Source organism: Rissa tridactyla, chromosome 19 (genome assembly GCF_028500815.1).
Source record: "Rissa tridactyla isolate bRisTri1 chromosome 19, bRisTri1.patW.cur.20221130, whole genome shotgun sequence".
In the NCBI taxonomy this organism is placed as follows: Eukaryota; Metazoa; Chordata; class Aves; order Charadriiformes; family Laridae; genus Rissa; species Rissa tridactyla.
In genome coordinates, this window is record NC_071484.1 from 4872460 (window position 1) to 4890253 (window position 17794).

Here is a 17794-nt window from a genome sequence, read left to right on the forward strand (position 1 = left end):
GCGGCTAAGGGTGATCCAGAGTTTAACTCTCCTTGTCGCTGGTGTCCTGAGAGCTGGTGTGCCCACTTCCTCAGAAGTTTTTTAAGCACACTTTAACAGGTCGTATGCAGGAGACAAATAGAGTAGGCTTCAGAAGCGGTTTTGAAACTGTGCGCAGAATCTGATTAGAGATGGAGCACGTTGTGCTGCATAATAGTTTATTTTGAAAACTGAGGCTACAGACTCTAGTGGTTTCCTAAAGCCAGGCTTCTTCCCTTGTTGCTGCTTTGAGTGTTGTAACCTGGCACTTTATGGAATAGATATCTCTGTCAGAAAGACTTCATTAGCTGACGGTTGATAAGAAGGGTGGCTATTTCAAATGAAAGTAAAGCACATGTGTGTGTTGTCGCATGCTTATGCATGCCCGCGTCAGCTGTGGTCACTGCAGTGACTGTCATGTTGCCTTTTGCCTTGTAATTATTATGCACAGTGTCTGGAGGGTGTCGCACTCGCTGTGAACGCGATACCTGCCATCTGGAAGAATGGCTGATAATCACAACTCGCCCATAAATGTAGGCTACAACTTCCTGATTTTTGCGGATAACTTTTTTTTGCCTCGCTTTTGTGCCGTGATAGAAACAGTAATGTAATGAGTCATCAGTAGGGAGGACTGGCCGCGTTTCTGGGGACGCAACTATTGGGGTACAGTCGCTTCCTTCGCTTGAAGGGGAAGTTACAGGGCTAGTAGCTCTGCGTAGTACACCGAAAACAAAGAGGGTGCTCAGTCTGGACACAGGAGGCTTCTAACCTTGACTTACGTGCCCTGCTTTGGTGGGTGGTATTTTGTTTTTAAGTTTAACTTCTGTTCCTAGGCTGAGAGAATATTTTCCGAAGTAAGGAGGATTGAGAACTACAGAGTAGAAGGCATGGAGATCTATTCGACTACGCTGTGGCATCTGCAGAAAGATGTTGCGCTCTCAGTTCTCTCAAAGGATTTGACGGACATGGATAAAAACTCACCGGAGGTAAAAATGCTGTGGACGTGAATGAGAAGAGGGGAACTGTATGGGGCAAAACCAATTATTCGGAACAAAGCTCTCGGCTTTAATCTCTTTCAAGTGTATTCTCCTGTGTGAAGTGCGTGGCAAAACTGGAGAGGGAGGTGGCAGGATTGTCTGTTGAACTGATGATGCCTGAAATGGCTTCTTGGAATTAGAATATCAGCTTACATGGAACAGGTTGAAACCTTTTATCTGTTAATGGTTATTTAAATTTGCATTGGCACCATTCATCCAGGAAGATCATGGGTTAGTCAGTCGCTCCTGCTGCTGCCAGTGTGCAAAGATAAGGAATATCTGTTTCCTGTACCACCTTTTAATTGCTGTAGTTAATTCAATGGCACTTTAAAACATATTTGCTCTGGAACTTATTTTCAGACCTAATGTTGCACTTTTTTATGCCAAAGTCCATTAAACTGCAGAGTGTATGGTAACATAAAGTTATGATACGCAAAAGGCCAGGCGTCTTTTAACAGGTGCCACAGTAAAAGTAATAGATGTATGTGTTTATAAATGTTTTCTTAATAGTTGAGGAAACTCTAGATTATATTGGGATTATTTTTTTATTTTTGGAGGAGAGAATCCTGTTCACGTTGTCTTGTTCGCTTGGCTAATAGTGAGGAAAATAAACCAACGAAGGAGTTGCTAGTTGTATTAAGATATCCTGGAGAGAAGAAAATGCAAATTCTAATACAAGGAGTGGAGAACTGTTATGCAATTTAGCGGTGATGCTAAAAAATATGGGAAAGCAAGGAACCCTGGGCTGTGATGCTCTACAACCTCGGTGCTGAGCAGGAGGGAAAGAGGAGGCTGCTGCTAAAATTGTTGTTCTGCAAATTTCCAGATTTGTCAGTTGGAGGCAGCTGAAGAGTGAAATTGAATGTGCCGTCTCCCCCTTCGTTATTCTTAAATATCTAAGATGTTTTATTTCTAGCCTTTTCAACAGTTGTTAGTCATCAAAGTATCTAATTGGCACAAACGTCTTGGGTGTCCTTAAATTTTTGATTTCTGTATTTCAGCTTGTGTATCTGTAAGGTGTATTTAGGCCTGTCTGCCTCTCAGGGATGAGACTTAACTGTTTTATTAATATTCTTATTTTTTAATCTAGGAGGGAATTTACATATAATCATGTAAATCAGTATGGAAAAAAATCTGTTCAGCTCAAGCTTAGTCACTCTGGGTTGTAAAAAGTGTGCTGATTTTGAGACGCTGTTTTTTGCCAGGCTTGGTGTGCTGCAGGAAACTGTTTCAGCTTGCAACGAGAGCATGACATTGCAATCAAGTTCTTCCAGCGAGCCATTCAAGTTGATCCCAACTATGCTTATGCCTACACCCTCTTGGGGCACGAATTTGTGCTAACGGAAGAACTAGACAAAGCATTAGCTTGTTTTAGAAATGCAATCAGAGTCAACCCTAGACACTATAATGCATGGTAAGTTTTGCTTCATCCTCCTCTTTATTGCATGTGATACAGAACTCCTTTTGGAGAAATAGCTTTTGGATGCTGTCGCTGCTGTCGTTTCCCTACTGCCCTTCTCTTCTTAGAGAGCAAAATTATTTCTGTAGACGATGTGGGCCTCCGATATTTATTAAACAGTTAGTTCCACAAGGAGGGCAAGAAATTGGAGGGTTTTTTTGGTTTCCACAGATCTTCTTGGCTGTATAACCCCAGCTGTTTCGTTCTTGTGTGCAGCACTCCTCGTGCGTCTGGTTGATTGTTCTTTAATCCCAGTGGGAGGAATGAGGGATCTGCCCTCATAGTCAGTTTCTTACAGCTTTTTCTGTGGAAAAAGAAAAAAATGGATAAAGTAGTCAAAGTTAGATCTAAAAGTCACTTAGTCTTGAGAAACTTTTGTATGCTTTTTACTTTGCGGCTGTTTAGCCAGTCTTCCCCTGTATCAGATACCAATTCTTCAAACTACCCAATTCAGCAAAAAAAACCCAAGCTAACTTTAGACATAGCTTTTTGCCCCACAGGAAATAGTTTCCCACTCTGGATGGGGTTGGCAAGTCTGTAGACCATTTCTGCCAGGTCATACTCACTGCCAAAGACTAGTTTGATTACGATACAGTCTTATTTAACGGGATTGTTTCTCTGCTTGCAGGTATGGGTTGGGAATGATTTATTACAAACAGGAAAAATTCAGTCTAGCAGAAATGCATTTCCAGAAAGCACTTGATATCAATCCGCAGAGCTCAGTCTTACTGTGTCACATTGGAGTAGTAAGTAGATTGCACTTGGTCCTTGTGTTTTCATCTGCTTCTGTACTTTTTTTTTTTGCAGTAGAAAAGTCATTCTGAATGTTTTTAGGGAAAAAGCCTAACAAATTCAGAGTACCTATTGAAGGGTCTTAAGTGCCACATGAATGAATAACCACAGGATTAATGTCTCAGAAAAGAAACCCTCCTCTCTCTCCAAGTTACTTTTAGCCAGTAATGAAATTATACTGTCAGGTGATGTTTGTTACTCAGCCAAAATAGTAGTGATAGGAAAATCAAGACTATGTGCAGATATTAATGTGAACAGAGTATTTATAGGGGTTTTTTTATACTTAATAGGTAAGAAATTAAGTGTGTTTTTTTAACTGCTGTCGTATCCACTTGGATGAGCATTTCCAGGTCTATAAAATGCGAGAGCACCCGTCTCTCCTTTCATAGTGCAGTATTTTTGTCCTGGCTGTATTTCCACATTATCCTCATTCCAGTCACTTGTAGATGTGACAACTTCCTACTTAAGACACTTTACGCCAAACGAAGCTTAAGCAGCAGGGAGCTGCTTCAGCCACTGTCCAGTCAATTAAATTTACAGGGCTGTTTGAAGAGTTGGTCACTTACTCATCTGCAGTCCTTGGAAAACAGCAGCCTCGCTAGCGAATGCTCCTTTACGAAGTTGGGTAGCAGTCCTCAGATATTTGTGATGGTGACTTAAGGCTGTGTAAGGGTGATGGATCGTTACCTGCTGGCCTTCACTTGCCTTGGATGTGGTAACAAAGCTGTGTCAAATATTACAGGGATAGTGGCTGCTTCTCACTTATATACGGAGAAAGGCGTTGAGTTTACCCCTGGCCAAATGTTAAATGCTTTCTGTAATCCATTGGGTGGGGAGAGCGTTTTGAGGTGGAGACGAGGTGAGGTGAAGTTTTCTTCTTGTAAGAAAGCTTGTTAAGACTTGGTCTAGAATTAGACAAATATTTATTTTTTTTTTTTTAAAGGAACAGATTGTAAGTAAATGTAGTAAATGGATTTGGCCTTGTCTGGCAAATGAGCTGTTATTTTTTTCCTCTTTAAAAATTGTTCTCTCTTTCTGTAATAGGTCCAGCATGCACTGAAAAAATCCGAAAAGGCTTTGGATACTTTGAACAAAGCTATTAACATTGACCCCAAGAACCCGCTATGCAAATTCCATAGAGCTTCTGTATTATTTGCGAATGAAAAATACAAGGTAAGATTTGGTACCTGTAGACAACCTTAAGTTATCTTCAAATAGCTGTAGCTAGGAGTGGGGATGCACTGGAAGCTCAGTGTTTACAGATTAATGCTGGGAAGCATCAGGGCTTGCAGGAAGAGCCTGGGACATTGGCCTGTCTTGTAGAGCCTAACGTGAAGCATTAGCTTTGATAAGTGCCACCTTCACCAAGGGAAATATGTTAAATTTTTTGATGGTGTTAAAATCTGGGGCCAAGAGGTGATGCTTTTTAAATTATTATTATTATTTTAGCCTGACCCTGGAAAAAGAAAGGAAAGAAGGGGAAATCATTGCAGCTGTCACTGACACTTGATTGTATTATCGTGAGTTTATACTAAATTACTAAAAAAAGGTCGGTAAACCATAGTAATTACAGCAATAAGAACCAGCTATTTCAAAAGCTGTGTTATTCCGGTGGGCTGACCCTGGCTGGACATCAGGTGCCCACCAAAGCTGCTCTGTCGCTCCCCCTCCTCAGCTGGACAGGGGAGAGAAAATAGAATGAAAGGCTCATGGGTCAAGATAAGGACAGGGAGAGATCCCTCACCAGTTACTGTCACGGGCAAAACAGATTCGACTTGGGGATTAGTTTGATTTATTGCCAATCCAATCAGAGTAGGGTGATGAGAAAATAAAACCAAATCTTTTAAACGCCTTCCCCTTACTCCTCCCTTCTTCCCGGGCTCAACTTGACTCCTGATTTCTTGACCTCCTCCCACCGAGTGGCACAGGGGGACAAGGAATGGGAGTTGTGGTCTGTCCATCACTGTTGTCTCTGCCCATCCGTCCTCCCCCTGAGGAGGAAGGAGCAGCATCCTCGCACTCTTTCCCAGCTCCAGCATGGGGTCCCTCCCATGGGGAGACAGTTCTCCACAAACTGCTCCAGTATGAGCCCTTCCCATGGGCTGAAGGCAAGTTCCTGAAGAACTGCTCCAGCGTGGGTCCCTTTCATGGGGTGCAGTCCTTCAGGAACAGACTGCTCCAGCGTGGGGCCCCCACGGGGTCACGACTCCTGCCAGCAGATCTGCTCCAGCGTGGGCTCCTCTCTCCATGGAGCCACAGGTCCTGCCAGGAGCCTGCTCCAGCACGGGCTCTCCACAGGGTCACAGCCTCCTTCAGGCACTTACTTGCTCTGGCGTGGGGCCCTCTGCGGGCGGCAGGGGGACATCTGCTCCACCCTGGACGTCTGTGGGCAGCAGGGGACAGCCTGCCTCACCATGGTCTTCACAGGCTGCAGGGTAATTTATGCTGCAGTGCCTGGAGCAGCTCCTTTTCCTCCTGCACTGACCTTGGTGTCTGCAGAGTTGTTCCTTCACTCCTCTTTCCTGGTTGCTGTCACGCATATTTTTTTTTTTTTTCCCCCTTAACTCTGTTATCCCAGAGGTGCTACCACCATTGGTGATGGGCTTGGCTTTGGCCAGCGGTGAGTCCATCTTGGAGCCAGCTGGCTTTGGCTCTGTTGGACATCGCGGAAGCTTCTGACACCTTCTCACAGAAGCCACCCCTGTAGCCCCCCTGCTACCAAAACCTTGCCACGCAGTAAGAAGCAAAGCAATTTTGGTCTGATCTCGTGCTGACCTGTATCCTGTTTGGAATGAGTTAAGATCTTCTGGCTTTCGAGTGACTCTTGTCCTCTGGCCTGGGTTTTTTTTGGCCACAGAAGACAAGCCGCGGTCTGGCTTTTGAAACCTCGCTTCAGAAATGCGTGTGCACACGGAAAGGGAAAACTTTACTTAGAACGTTTTCTTTTAAAACTCGTAACTGAACCAATTCAATATAAAATGCATTAAGATTAAGGACTTACTGAAGTGCCCATTTGTAGATTGGTTTTAAACTTTAAAAGCAGAGGATAAACACAAGAGGGGGAAAAAAATAAATCTAATAGTCCACTGTCTTATTGCTAGTGAAGGAACTTGTTGACCATGGTGAAGTAATGTTTTAGGAAATAAAACATCTAGACTCTTTTCTTTATCAGACTTGATACAAGTAACACTAAAGTTTAGTAACACTAAAGTTAACGCTCTTCACATAAACTACGTAAAACTTAATGAAACATTTTGGTTTTTAGCACCAGTACTAAGAGAATTTTGATAGTGTGATAAATTTGGCTAGCGTTCAGTAAATAAATGTAGGCTTACACTTCCATTTATGTGGCAAGCCCTAACTTGAGATTGTGTTCACATCGATAGGTTTTAGGGGGTTGAATGGAACTCTTTATAACTAAAACCAATGTTTGCTTTGAACTGCGGAGTAATTAGGTGGAATTTCTTAATAATGCCAGGTTACTGTCACAGCAGAATAAATTAATTGTGTCAACAATTAGTTGTTAGTAAAGTAGAACTTTCACTAAATATTTTGGACTTTGAATGCCTCATATAAATCCAGTCATCGTTTTTAAAAGTCCACAGATAGATATCTAAAACCAGAACCTTTGGAAAGCAGAGGCTTGAGAGCAGTACATCCAGCACAAAACGCATCTGTGTTCTTTTTTCGGAAGCTCGGTAATCTGTAGGAAGTGCCCACCGTAAATACACTGTCAGCCGCTTGTCTTCTACCCTGTTACGCCTTTTTGGGAGTGATGGGGGCATTTAATGTCAGTTAATGCGTTGTAGGAGACCAAAGCCCAATAAACGTGCTCAATTTGTGTAATAACGTGGTGGTAATATGCTACGATCTTTAATGGGGAAGCTAATGTAAAAAGAATTTTAGATGTTTCTCGTGAGCTTGCACTGTTGTTCTTGGTGGAATATACTGTATGTAAATGCCAAATTTATTTTTTTTTATTTCACATTGGTGCTAACTCACAGTTTAGTGATGTCATAACTGGTTGCAGACCGCTGGCTTGTACTTAATAAGCTCTTTTTTTTTTCTCTTCCTCTTCAGTCTGCTTTACAAGAACTTGAAGAACTGAAACAGATTGTTCCCAAAGAGTCTCTTGTTTACTTTTTAATAGGAAAGGTAGGTAAAACCTAACGGTGCTCATGAGTCCTTTGGTTTCCCTTGTTGCAGAAATGTGTGCCTAATGAGAAAATTTGATGCCTGTCACCAAGCTGCTTCCATGCAGAGCAGTATTCTAAAAATTCCCAAAGCTTTAAATAAGGCTCACTGCTCACAGTTTTATTATGTATCAGCTTTTAAATGCAAAAGACAGTTATTACCGGAGCAGCCTTTAGCTGTCTTTAAAACATACCAAGAAAAAATAACCCGAGCTAGTGTTATTCTTTGCCTGCTTTGATTTCACCACTGTCACCTTGAAAGATAATTAATTAAAATAACTAATCGGTCCTGATAAAGATACTCCACTGAAAAGACATACAGTGGTTATGCACGCAGACCTGTGTCTTTCACAGAATCAAGATTTGGTTCAGTACGATAGCAATGATGTGATCAATGGAAAGCCTTAAAATTTTGAGGGATAGTCCGTCCCTCAGTCAGCAGTGTTGGGTAGTTGCGTGTGTAGCTATTAAAACGTGGAATCGCCTTCTAATGCGTTGTATCGGAAATGCTGAACAAGGGGTAAGTGTAGAAAACTCCTAAGTCTCCATCAGTAGCCTCGGTGTTCTTTTCAGCTGACGGCCTCCCCGAAAGAGTTGTAGAAGGTTATCGGTTTGAGAGAAGGAGACTAATAAGAGTAGCACAGGAAAAGGTATTACTAGTTTGTCAGCTGCGTTTACATTCCAGTCTTCTTTGTGTTCAATGCCAGGGAAACGTAATCTAGTAATAGAAATCTCCCTTCCCACCATCTTCTCTGCTAATATGTTTTAAGTAAGTTCTGCACTTTTCTTCCGTGGGGTGTCTGTTCAATAGGAAGCCACAACACAAACTTTACCTCTAGCGCAGTCCTGGAGAGCTCTTCATCAGCAAGATTTCTTTATTTCTTTAAGCTGGAGAGAGGTAAAAGGATTTGTGCTGAAACTTACTGACTGGTATTTGTAGCTGGACCTCTACGTTGACGTTAGAGTTGCCATGTCCTGCCAAACTTAAGTACTTTCACTGTTTAAATGCTTAACACAGATAAATTACTTGCTCATGTGTCCCTAATGATAAGGAGAGCTTCGGTGCAAGTTGTGGTGACAAGGGAAGTGAAATACGGGCTGGATTCTGCAGGGCAGTGTTGTCTTGGAAATGTTGCCGTTCAGTTTAGCAGGACAAGCTGGGCGTCACTTAATGGCCCGTTATTTTCTCTACCTGCCAATGAAAAATGCCACTTGAGGATGTAAGAACGGCCACGCTGAGCTAGATCAAAAATCTGTCTGACCGTGTGTCCTGCCTTTGCTAGTCCTCAATAGGAGAGCTGTAGGGAAGAGTATAAGAGTATCATTGTGCGCATGTGGCGATACTACCCCAAGCAATTCTCTGGGCCTCTGACACTGAGAGTCTGAGACTTTGGGCTTTTCCTGAGCCACGGGTAGATCTGGGGTAACAATGACTCAAGAAACTGAAAGGGTGGCGAAGGGGGTAAGACAAAACAAAACATGTACGCTAATAGCTCTTACACCACCCTGCTGCCAAGTTCCAAAGCTTAAATTTATATCTGAAGATCCGCCGCCTCGTTTTGTTTTTTTTTAATCTGTCAGCTGCTAGTTTAATTTTTTGGAGACTTAACTAGAAACACTTGCTCACTCTTTCTACACATATTTGCTGTTTCCCTTGGGACTCGTATAATAAATCTTCCGTATCTACCCTCTGGCTTTTCACAAAATATCAGTTAACTGTGGCTTGGCATGTTTGTTGTCCAAACCTTCAAGTAGCAACTTCATGTAAATGTAGCATTTTACGCTTTTTATTTTAGGTTTATAAAAAACTGGGTCAAACGCATTTGGCCCTAATGAATTTCTCATGGGCAATGGACTTAGATCCCAAAGGAGCCAATAACCAGATTAAAGAGGCCATCGATAAACGTTACCTTCCAGATGATGAGGAACCAATAACCCAAGAAGAGCAAATCAGTGAATGTTACCCCTATGAATCAGGTTTGTATTTCCAACCTTTTGTCATTCAAGAAGGTATTTCCACTTAGGTGGTAGGAAGAATCCCAGGTTTCACAAGTGAAGCACACCCCTCGGCTGCTCGGCACGTGAGAACTCCAGAGGCTCTTCGTTCGGAAGAATTCATTCACGCTTCCTACAGTAAGCGTGGAATAAAGGATCGCAACATTTCTTTAGAATCTGTAGATGGAGTGGGACAGAGATAACGATGATTGTAAATTCGTACAAATTGTGGTTGGCTAATAGTATCTTAGGAGAGCAAGATGTTCCCAGAGCCGTACATCTTCCCTCATGGAAGCACAGAATCATTTGAAGGTAACTGAATGGTGATGGCAATTGTCTGTAGAAGCTTTGTCAAAAGTTAAACAAACTGGATATTGGGCAAAAATATTTGGGCTGCTAAACATGACAGTAGCTTTTGATAAAACGTCATGGAAGCAGTTTCATTTGAATCAAGAGAAAATAAACCATTCTGTTACGATACTTGAGAATAACTCCCAAGAAGGAATGGCCTGGGTTTCTCTTCTCTCTCAACTTTTTATTATGAGCTAAAATGCCATGAAGCATGGGCAGCTCTAAAGCAAGCATCGTCATAAATGCTGACCTCCTTGGTGCAGGCTGAAACGGCGATAGAAAATAAATGCTAACAAGCAATTTAATTCTTTTCCTCCAAAGAAGACAGATTTTTTTTTTTTTGATTCTTATCAGTAGATGTATGCTATGTTCTGTAATTCTGAATCTTGAGCTGAAAAAGTTGTCACGTTTTCCTACTGTATATCATGTTGGTTTTCATTGAGCCTGTGTACAGTGTGCTTTTTAATATTGGAAACTTCTCCTGCACTGCACTTCCTCAACGAGCAAGAGGTTTTGGGTTGGTTTTTTTTCTTCCTCTCCCCGTTGTTGCGGTTGGGTGAATTTAGAACCCTGGCTCGCTGGGGGCTGAGCGTGTTTCTGACCAGAAGATGGAGACAGAGTACTGGAACTGCTGAGCGACACCTACACCAACCAAAAAACACAAACCCCAAGCCCACAACCCACACCCCCCAAAAAAAAAAAGAAAAAACCACCAGAAAACCCTCATGCAACACCCAAAACCAACCAAAAATCCAACCCCCAAAAGAAAACAACACCCAGCCCAACACTCTCATTTTGTTTAAGCGATTCCCTTTCCCTGGCGGTGCAGATAAATTGTAAAGAGTTTCGCAGTCTCGCCTGAATAACTCTCTTGGGCCGCGCGAGACAAGCTCAAGGAAACTCAGGTAGCGCTGGGGGAACTGGCTTTAATATATTGGCTGGTGGAAGTCATTTTGTGCGTTACTGGGGCTAGCATGGGCCTGGCTGTGGCCACTGTACAGAATCAGCGAATCGTTTATTGCATTAAAGCACTAAAAGGCTCCAGTGTTTCTCCACGTCAAGCAGTTTGGATATTTGGGAATTTAAACTTAATACGCTAAATTGTACTATGGAAAGCAGACTCGAGTCACGTTCCTGTGTGTGAAGAACGACCATCATTAGATATTTACCTTCGTTCTAATTCTGACAAGTAGAGAAGTTCAAGATTTAAGGGTCGCCTCTCAGTATGCACGCGTTCATCCTGCGTGCTGCGCTCTCCTTACTCAAATACCAGTAGGAATCCGGGTTTTCCTGGATGTTAACCGGCATCCGAGCTGAGCGAGCAGAGAAATCCCTCAGCATCAGCAAGGTCTCGCTGCCTTTACTCGCAGCAGTTCCCTTCCCACCGGTGTTGTGCGGTATTCCTTGTCACGGAAGCAGGGAGCAAGTAGGGGCTGCCTAACGCTACTAATTGAGTATTATTTGATTGTAAATTGAGGGGTCGCAATGCAGTGGGTAACTAATGCGGGCGTTTCGTGCGGCTGGTGTGTTTTGAAGGAGGGGGAAGGTTAAATTGCTCCTAAGGCAGTTTCAGAACCCTCCGGACCCATCCCTACATAACCAGGTGTCTGAGATTGCAGATTTTTAACAGAAGATGGCTAAGGCAGCGTGTTTTGTTAACGTGTGCTACGTGTTAATTCCTTTCTAAATGCATTTATTAGACTTCATTAAGCTGGCAGGGGTCAGTGTATTAGAAGGAAAAAGGGAAGAGCCGTGTGGCTTTAAAGCATTTTGAGGGGAAGCCCAAACCCGGAGGTGATCGTGGAGGAATCTTTGTAGTGGGAGCAGCAGAAGTGTTTGACCGCTCCATGTTTCTTTTTCTTTCAAGTTGGCACAGACGAGTCCCAAGAGAGCAGCATGACGGATGCAGATGACACGCAGCTCCACGCAGTTGAAAGCGATGAATTTTAACCTCCGAAAGCCAGTATATCTGGGCTTGAGTGTGAGACTGGTACTGTTGTGTTCTCCCCTTCCTTCGCATCCTGGGTCTTCACGTCACTGAGCCAGCATTGTCGTTGTTCTCCACTGACACCATGAGTGCACCACTCAGACTGCAGCTGTACCCAGAGTTAATGGCAGTGCAATGTTCAGCTGCTGCTGACTCTGCCGAGTTGGCTCTTTTACATTTATGAAAGCGACTGAGGAGGAAATGCTATTTTTGGAACTCCCCTTTGCTGGAAAAAAAAAAAAATATCATGGAAGAAAGACTTGTGGTTTGCTGTAACGAAGCCAGTAGATGTGGGGATAGTACTAATGAAGCAGTGTCTTGTTCTTTTTCCAGAAATGTGTCTTAGTTTGGTTCTTTCTTGGTAAGCAGAGTGCTGAACTTCGTTTCCAAGTTCTTCAAGGACAGTGTTGACAAGCGCAGGCTGTTAAAGACTTTTGCGTATTGTAGTGTAACTTAAATGCCAGGGAATGTAAATGACCTTAAAGCCGCAATGTCTCCAGTGAACAAACCCGATGCACGTGCTCAGGACTGGGAGTGCGTCCGACTACGTAAAATACCCCCCGGCCCTACTTCAGAGCGCAAACTTGCAGGAGTGGAAATCACATGGCAGAACCAATGCTTTCGTGTTCTAACCCCGAATTAATTTATTCACCTAGTTTCCGAAAGGTCAGTGTTTACTTTGTACTTCAGAGCAACGAGTCAGCACCACCTTCCTTCATTTCACACGTACCCCTTGACTTGTTCTTCCCCTTTTGAGAATAAAAATTAATAAAGGGCAAAAATCACAAGAGAAACGTAGGTACCGCTGTAATGTGAAAACATCAGACCTTTAATCCGGAGTGACTGTTTCTAAGCCGATAGACCGGGAAGACCGTGGAAGCCTTAACACAATCAGAACCTTAGTCAAACGCATCAAATAGTCACCTAAGATTAGTATCATTTTTAAAACTCTTTTGTAAAGCGTGGTCCAAGCAGGATGCAAAAACGTGCAATTATCCGTCTTTCTCCTTTTTATTTTTTAAGCTGTTCTTTAAGAGTCTCACCCCGGGAACACTTTCCTCTTCTACAGAGGCTGCTTCTGTGAGAAGAAAGCTCCGCCACGTTCATGAGTCCAAAATCATCTTTTTCTGTCGCATTCTGCAACGATTGGTGCCCTTTATGCGGGGATGATAAAGAGAGCGTACGGTATAAGCAGTTTTAAAGAGCAATTTATGCGTAATAAATTGGGAATGATATAAATTTCATAGAAACATATTTGTCGTGATCGGTCTTAATGTTTGTGGGTTGTTTTGGTTGGGTTTTTTTTTTTTTTTAACGTATTGGTTTTTAGGGCTCTTTTAGTTACCTTTAGAACTTCAGGTTTTTGATTTCTGTCCTTGTCTTAACACTGGGCACGTCTCCCATCACAGCTTCTCTCTGGTCGTCAGCCACACGGACACCTTTATCATTTGAAAAAATAATCCTCAAGTGCTGAGCAAAAATATAATTCTCACCTTTTTTTTTTTTTTTTGAAGTAGGAGGATAAGCAGTGGAAAATAGGCTTAAATTCCCCTAATGGCGTGAAAAGGAATTTCTAAAATCTGAGGAATGATATTAAAGGAGCTTTGTGCCTCTGCCACGCGCTTCTGACCAGTTTGTGTCTGGAAGGTTGATGATTTGACTGAAAATCATGACGTCTTTGCGCTGGCTGGAGCGGACCCCGTCTTGCACGGCTTTTTGTGGCCATGGAGATTTTGGGGCGATTCCCTTTTCCTGAGGAGCACACACACACCCCCCCCTCCCCGCCCCGAGGAGGAGACGGGGCTGAGGTGTCCCGAGAGCCGATGTGCATCCGCGGCGGAGCCCGCGCATCCTGCTCCGGAGCGACCCGCGTCCGTGGTCCCCTCCCGCAGCCTCCGCGAGCGCAGCCCTCGCCAGGAGGAGACTCCACGCAGCACCTCAGCGTAAGGTCTGGAGGCAAACGCCACCAATTAACACCTTAATTAGCCTCCTTTTGCTTCCCAATGTATATTCCAAGCAAAAAGCAGGAGTACGCAGGTGCTCCTCGCGATTCTTTTTCCATAGGAAAATGCCACTTGTTTAACTAGGGACCAGAGCTCTAGGAAATTGGGTGGCTTTTCCCCTTCGGTTCTCTAAAAAACGTGAACGACTGTACTAAAACTTTCAGCATCCTGGAAAAAGCTCTTCATTCAGCCGGGATGTTAAAAGGATGCTCATGCTACCTGGGTGATTTAATACTCGCTTTATACGTACATCAGAGCTTAAAGTCTTTTTTTTTTTTTCTTTTTTCCCAAGAATCTCAACATTTTGACCACGCTGCTATTTTACCTTCTACATAGATACGCAAAACGAGTATTTAATTGATAAGATGTTGCTCCCTTTGAAGAGGGGCGGGGAGAAGGCGGGCGAGCATGAAGGCACTCTGGCGGCCGGGTTAGAGCGAGTGAGTTCACTGAAAAGAATTAGGGAACTGTCATTTTCTTACAACAAAACTATGGAAAAATGCAAAGTGTGGGTGTGGTGTGTACTATTTGCATTGAAACAATGTAATTTGTCTTTTTCCTTTTTTTTCTTTTTTTTTTTTTTTTGCTTTTCCTGACTTTTTATTTCGAAAATTGTACAGTCTTAGGGGGGGGAAAAAAAGTCTTTTCTGTTAATATATTTGCGATTCATTAAAGGATGTGGAAAATCCAAATAAACTACTTTTAAAAGCAAGGCTTATCCCCAGCTCCTTTGGGTCGGTGTTGGGATTCATCCGTCAGGCGGTGGGGGAGTGTGGGGGAGCTGGAGGGGGGGTTCAGGACACACCTCCGGGTAGGTGGGGGCTGGTTTCCGTCCCGCGGTCGCTGCTGATCCTGGTGTCGCCCGTGAATCTGCTGCGGGCTTCCAGCAAAACGGGCTGCAAGCGTCATCTTCCCGGGCTGGCATTTGGGGTGAGGTGTGGGGTGTTGTTACACCTGATGTTCGGGGCGCGCGGGGAGGTCTCTGTTCATCACCGGCTTCGTCCTGCAGCTCGCTGGGAGATGCAGCTCGCTCCCAGGTACGGAGTGGATTGTATTTTTTATTCTGCCTTCTACGGCAGGTCGTAACATCGTTTGTGGCTGCAACTGCTGTTGGCTCAGCAGAGAAAAGATTGCGGACTTGGCTGTACCTTCCCAGAATCCCAGCCTGGCCGGGGCTGGAAGGGACCCCTGGAGACCATCCCCTCCAACCCCCGGCCAGAGCAGGGTCACCCAGAGCAGGTGGCACAGGAACGCGGCCAGGCGGGGTTGGAATGTCTCCAGAAACGGAGACTCCCCCACCTCTCTGGGCAGCCTGTGCCAGGGCTCTGCCACCCTCACAGCAAAGAAGTTCCTCCTCCTGTTGAGATGGAACTTCCCAGGGGCAAGTTTGTGCCCGTTACCCCTTGTCCTGTCCCCGGGCACCACTGAGAAGAGCCTGGCCCCATCCTCCTGCCCCCTGCCCGTTAGCTCTTGCTGAGCGTTGCTGAGCTCCCCTCTCAGCCTGCTCTTCTCCAGGCGGAACAGCCCCGGGGCTCTCAGCCTTTCCCCAGCACAGAGATGCTCCATCCCCTCAGCATCTCCACAGCCTCCGCTGTCCCCTCTCCAGCAGTTCCCCGTCCTTGCGGAACCGGGGAGCCCAGCACTGGCCCCAGAGCTCCAGCCGTGGCCTCCCCAGGGCAGAGCAGAGGGGGAGGATGAACCCCCCTCCACCTGCTGGCCACGCTCTTCTCGATGCCCCCCAGGATGCCATTGGCTTTCTTGGGCACCAGGGCACATTGCTGGCCCGTGGGCAACTTGTTGTCCCCCAGGACTCCCAGGTCCCTCCGCAGGGCTGAGGAAAGACTTCTCTTCAGCCCTGGAGGAAAAGCTCACCAGGAGGGTGATGGCTGTGTAGGAATTCCTCTTGCTGCGTACGCTCTCCGTCGTCTTGGATTAAAGCTTTTAGCGCTCATTTTTGCCCGCTATATTGGCCTAATCCAGTAATAATTGTGAGAGCCAAGTTTGCCTGTAAAAGTGACGCTGGACTTAACCCTTTCCTACAGCCAGTTGCCTCCCCTTTTTCTTCCCCCGTGTTTCCTTTAATCCTGGATTCTATGACTGCGCAGTACAAACGCAGTCCCATAGTTACATTCCCTGCTCCGCCGTGACTTCCCGCCCTGCTCTACGCGCGGCGGCGAGAGCCCAGTTATTCTTCCTGTGTCTCGGCAGCGGCGGCGTCCCTGTCGCTCAAACGCGGGTGACGACGGAGGCTGGACTCTTCCTAGCGGCAAAACGACGCTTTGTTAACAGCGGGCTGAGCTTTAGGTGTCTCCAGGGAAAAGCAAAGCATTCGTGAAATTTGACTCGCAAGCTGCGATACTTCGTTCCGTGTCTGAACCGCAGCGATACGAGTTGTTAGTATCGGGATTGCCAGCTCGGGAATTTTTTTTAGCACCTGGACTTTACAAATACCTACAGCTTATTTGCTGGTGCGTCGCGCTCCGCTCTGTTGTTCATCGGTAACTTTACTGCTGCATCACCTCCCTATTTTCTGTCCCTCTGACGAACTTAGTGACTTTATTTGAGCAAGACCTGGTCCGGGACCAGGCACTGGTTCATATTTCTTAAAAAATGGAGCGGAAGAACGGGGTTCCTAAGGCAGGAAGCCTGGTATTCCTGAGCCTCAGAGGAGCGGGGATTAAAATTATATTAATGCAGAGTAAGATTTCCTCTGCTGCTTTCGCCTGTCTGCTTTTCAAATACAAGCTTTTCAGTATTTGTGGAGCTCCCGATTTCTCAGTTGGGTCCAGCTGCCGGATAAACCCCGGGAGACGTCCCTTGCTTTGAAGTCCCGCGGCGGCGGGGAGGCAGGGACAGGAGGGGACCCGGTCCCTCGCTCGGGGTCACGGCACTGGCCCCAGACAGCAAACACCTCTCCAGCCTCTCTGTCCTCACATCCAGCCGGGCGGAGTCGCGGAGCAAAGGGATGGACCGGGAACGCTGGACCCAGAACAGCCCGGGGAGGTGGAAATGGGATGGAGGAGGGTGGAGGAGACCCAGGAGCTGCTGTGGCAGCTGGAACGGAGACCTGAGACTGATGAGAAACGGGGAGCGGGCATGGCGGGGTGACATGTGCAGGACCTGGCTGGGTGACCGTCCCCTCTCCAGAGCCAAGGATTCACTCCTTCACCCAGGATTGGACCAATTTGGGGCTTTTTTGGGTTTCTCAGGACTTCAGCGGGAGTGATGCTCAGCAGGGCCAGCCTCTGCTCTGCTGCAGCATCACGGCACCCGCAAACCCGGCTTCTGCATCCACTGGTGCCCAAACGTCTCGTCCATGGCTCTGGCTGCGTTCCTGATCCATCCATCGGGGGTTTGGGGGTCCACCCCCGCTCTCGTGTGATGCTCTGACCCATCCTCATCTGGAACCTGCTCTCCTGGCCCAGGCTGTTTTATTCGGCCTTAAAGGATGGGTTTTAAATATCCTAATGGTACCAATAAGGGAAGTCTCAGAAATGCCATCCAGATCAGAAAAAAAAACACTTTTAAAGGTAAATTCCATCAAAAACACCCCAGAAAACCACAGCCAGAAAGGAAAGATGAGTTCCTTTCTGACAATCTTTACATTCAGATATTTTACCGGTTAAAAATCTCCTCCTTTTTCAAAATCCAGCAGTTTGTATCCACTCACGTGCGGAACGACAGAAATTCTTTGTTGTCGGGACATTTGGGAAGCGAGCTGAAGGAGCCAAGGGGATTACTTTGCTGCTTTCTGCCTCTTTTGGTTTCTCGGGTGTCGCAACAGATTTAGAAAAGGCACTTTCCGGTGAGTGTTTCTCCCCCAGACCCGTCGCGCTGGGTGAGCGGCGCATCAACTGCACCCGCTTTTACACCCTTCGTTAAGGCAATCTGCTGCGTCGCTGGCAATGGCCTGCAGAACACAGCCATGTTCTGGATTTTCTGGGAAAACCAGGAGAAAG

General features: G+C 45.5%; 1 protein-coding gene across 7 annotated transcripts in view; it reads left to right on the plus strand.

Annotated features, from left to right (window-relative positions):
* CDC27 (cell division cycle 27) overlaps positions 1–12108 on the plus strand; it is a 33758-nt gene extending 21650 nt beyond the window's left edge. For 5 of the 7 annotated variants that reach the window (XM_054224226.1, XM_054224227.1, XM_054224230.1 and 2 more), the window contains 7 exons: positions 852–1004; positions 2261–2469; positions 3143–3260; positions 4351–4479; positions 7387–7461; positions 9296–9476; positions 11713–12108. In XM_054224226.1, coding sequence (XP_054080201.1) covers positions 852–1004; positions 2261–2469; positions 3143–3260; positions 4351–4479; positions 7387–7461; positions 9296–9476; positions 11713–11795 — 948 coding nt within the window. In that variant the 3' untranslated portion in view covers positions 11796–12108. Of the gene's footprint in view, positions 1–851; positions 1005–2260; positions 2470–3142; positions 3261–4350; positions 4480–7386; positions 7462–9295; positions 9477–11712 lie in introns of those variants that run through there. The other 2 variants (XM_054224232.1, XM_054224233.1) reach the window with 1 other exon arrangement.
* The last annotated feature ends 5686 nt before the right edge of the window (positions 12109–17794 follow it).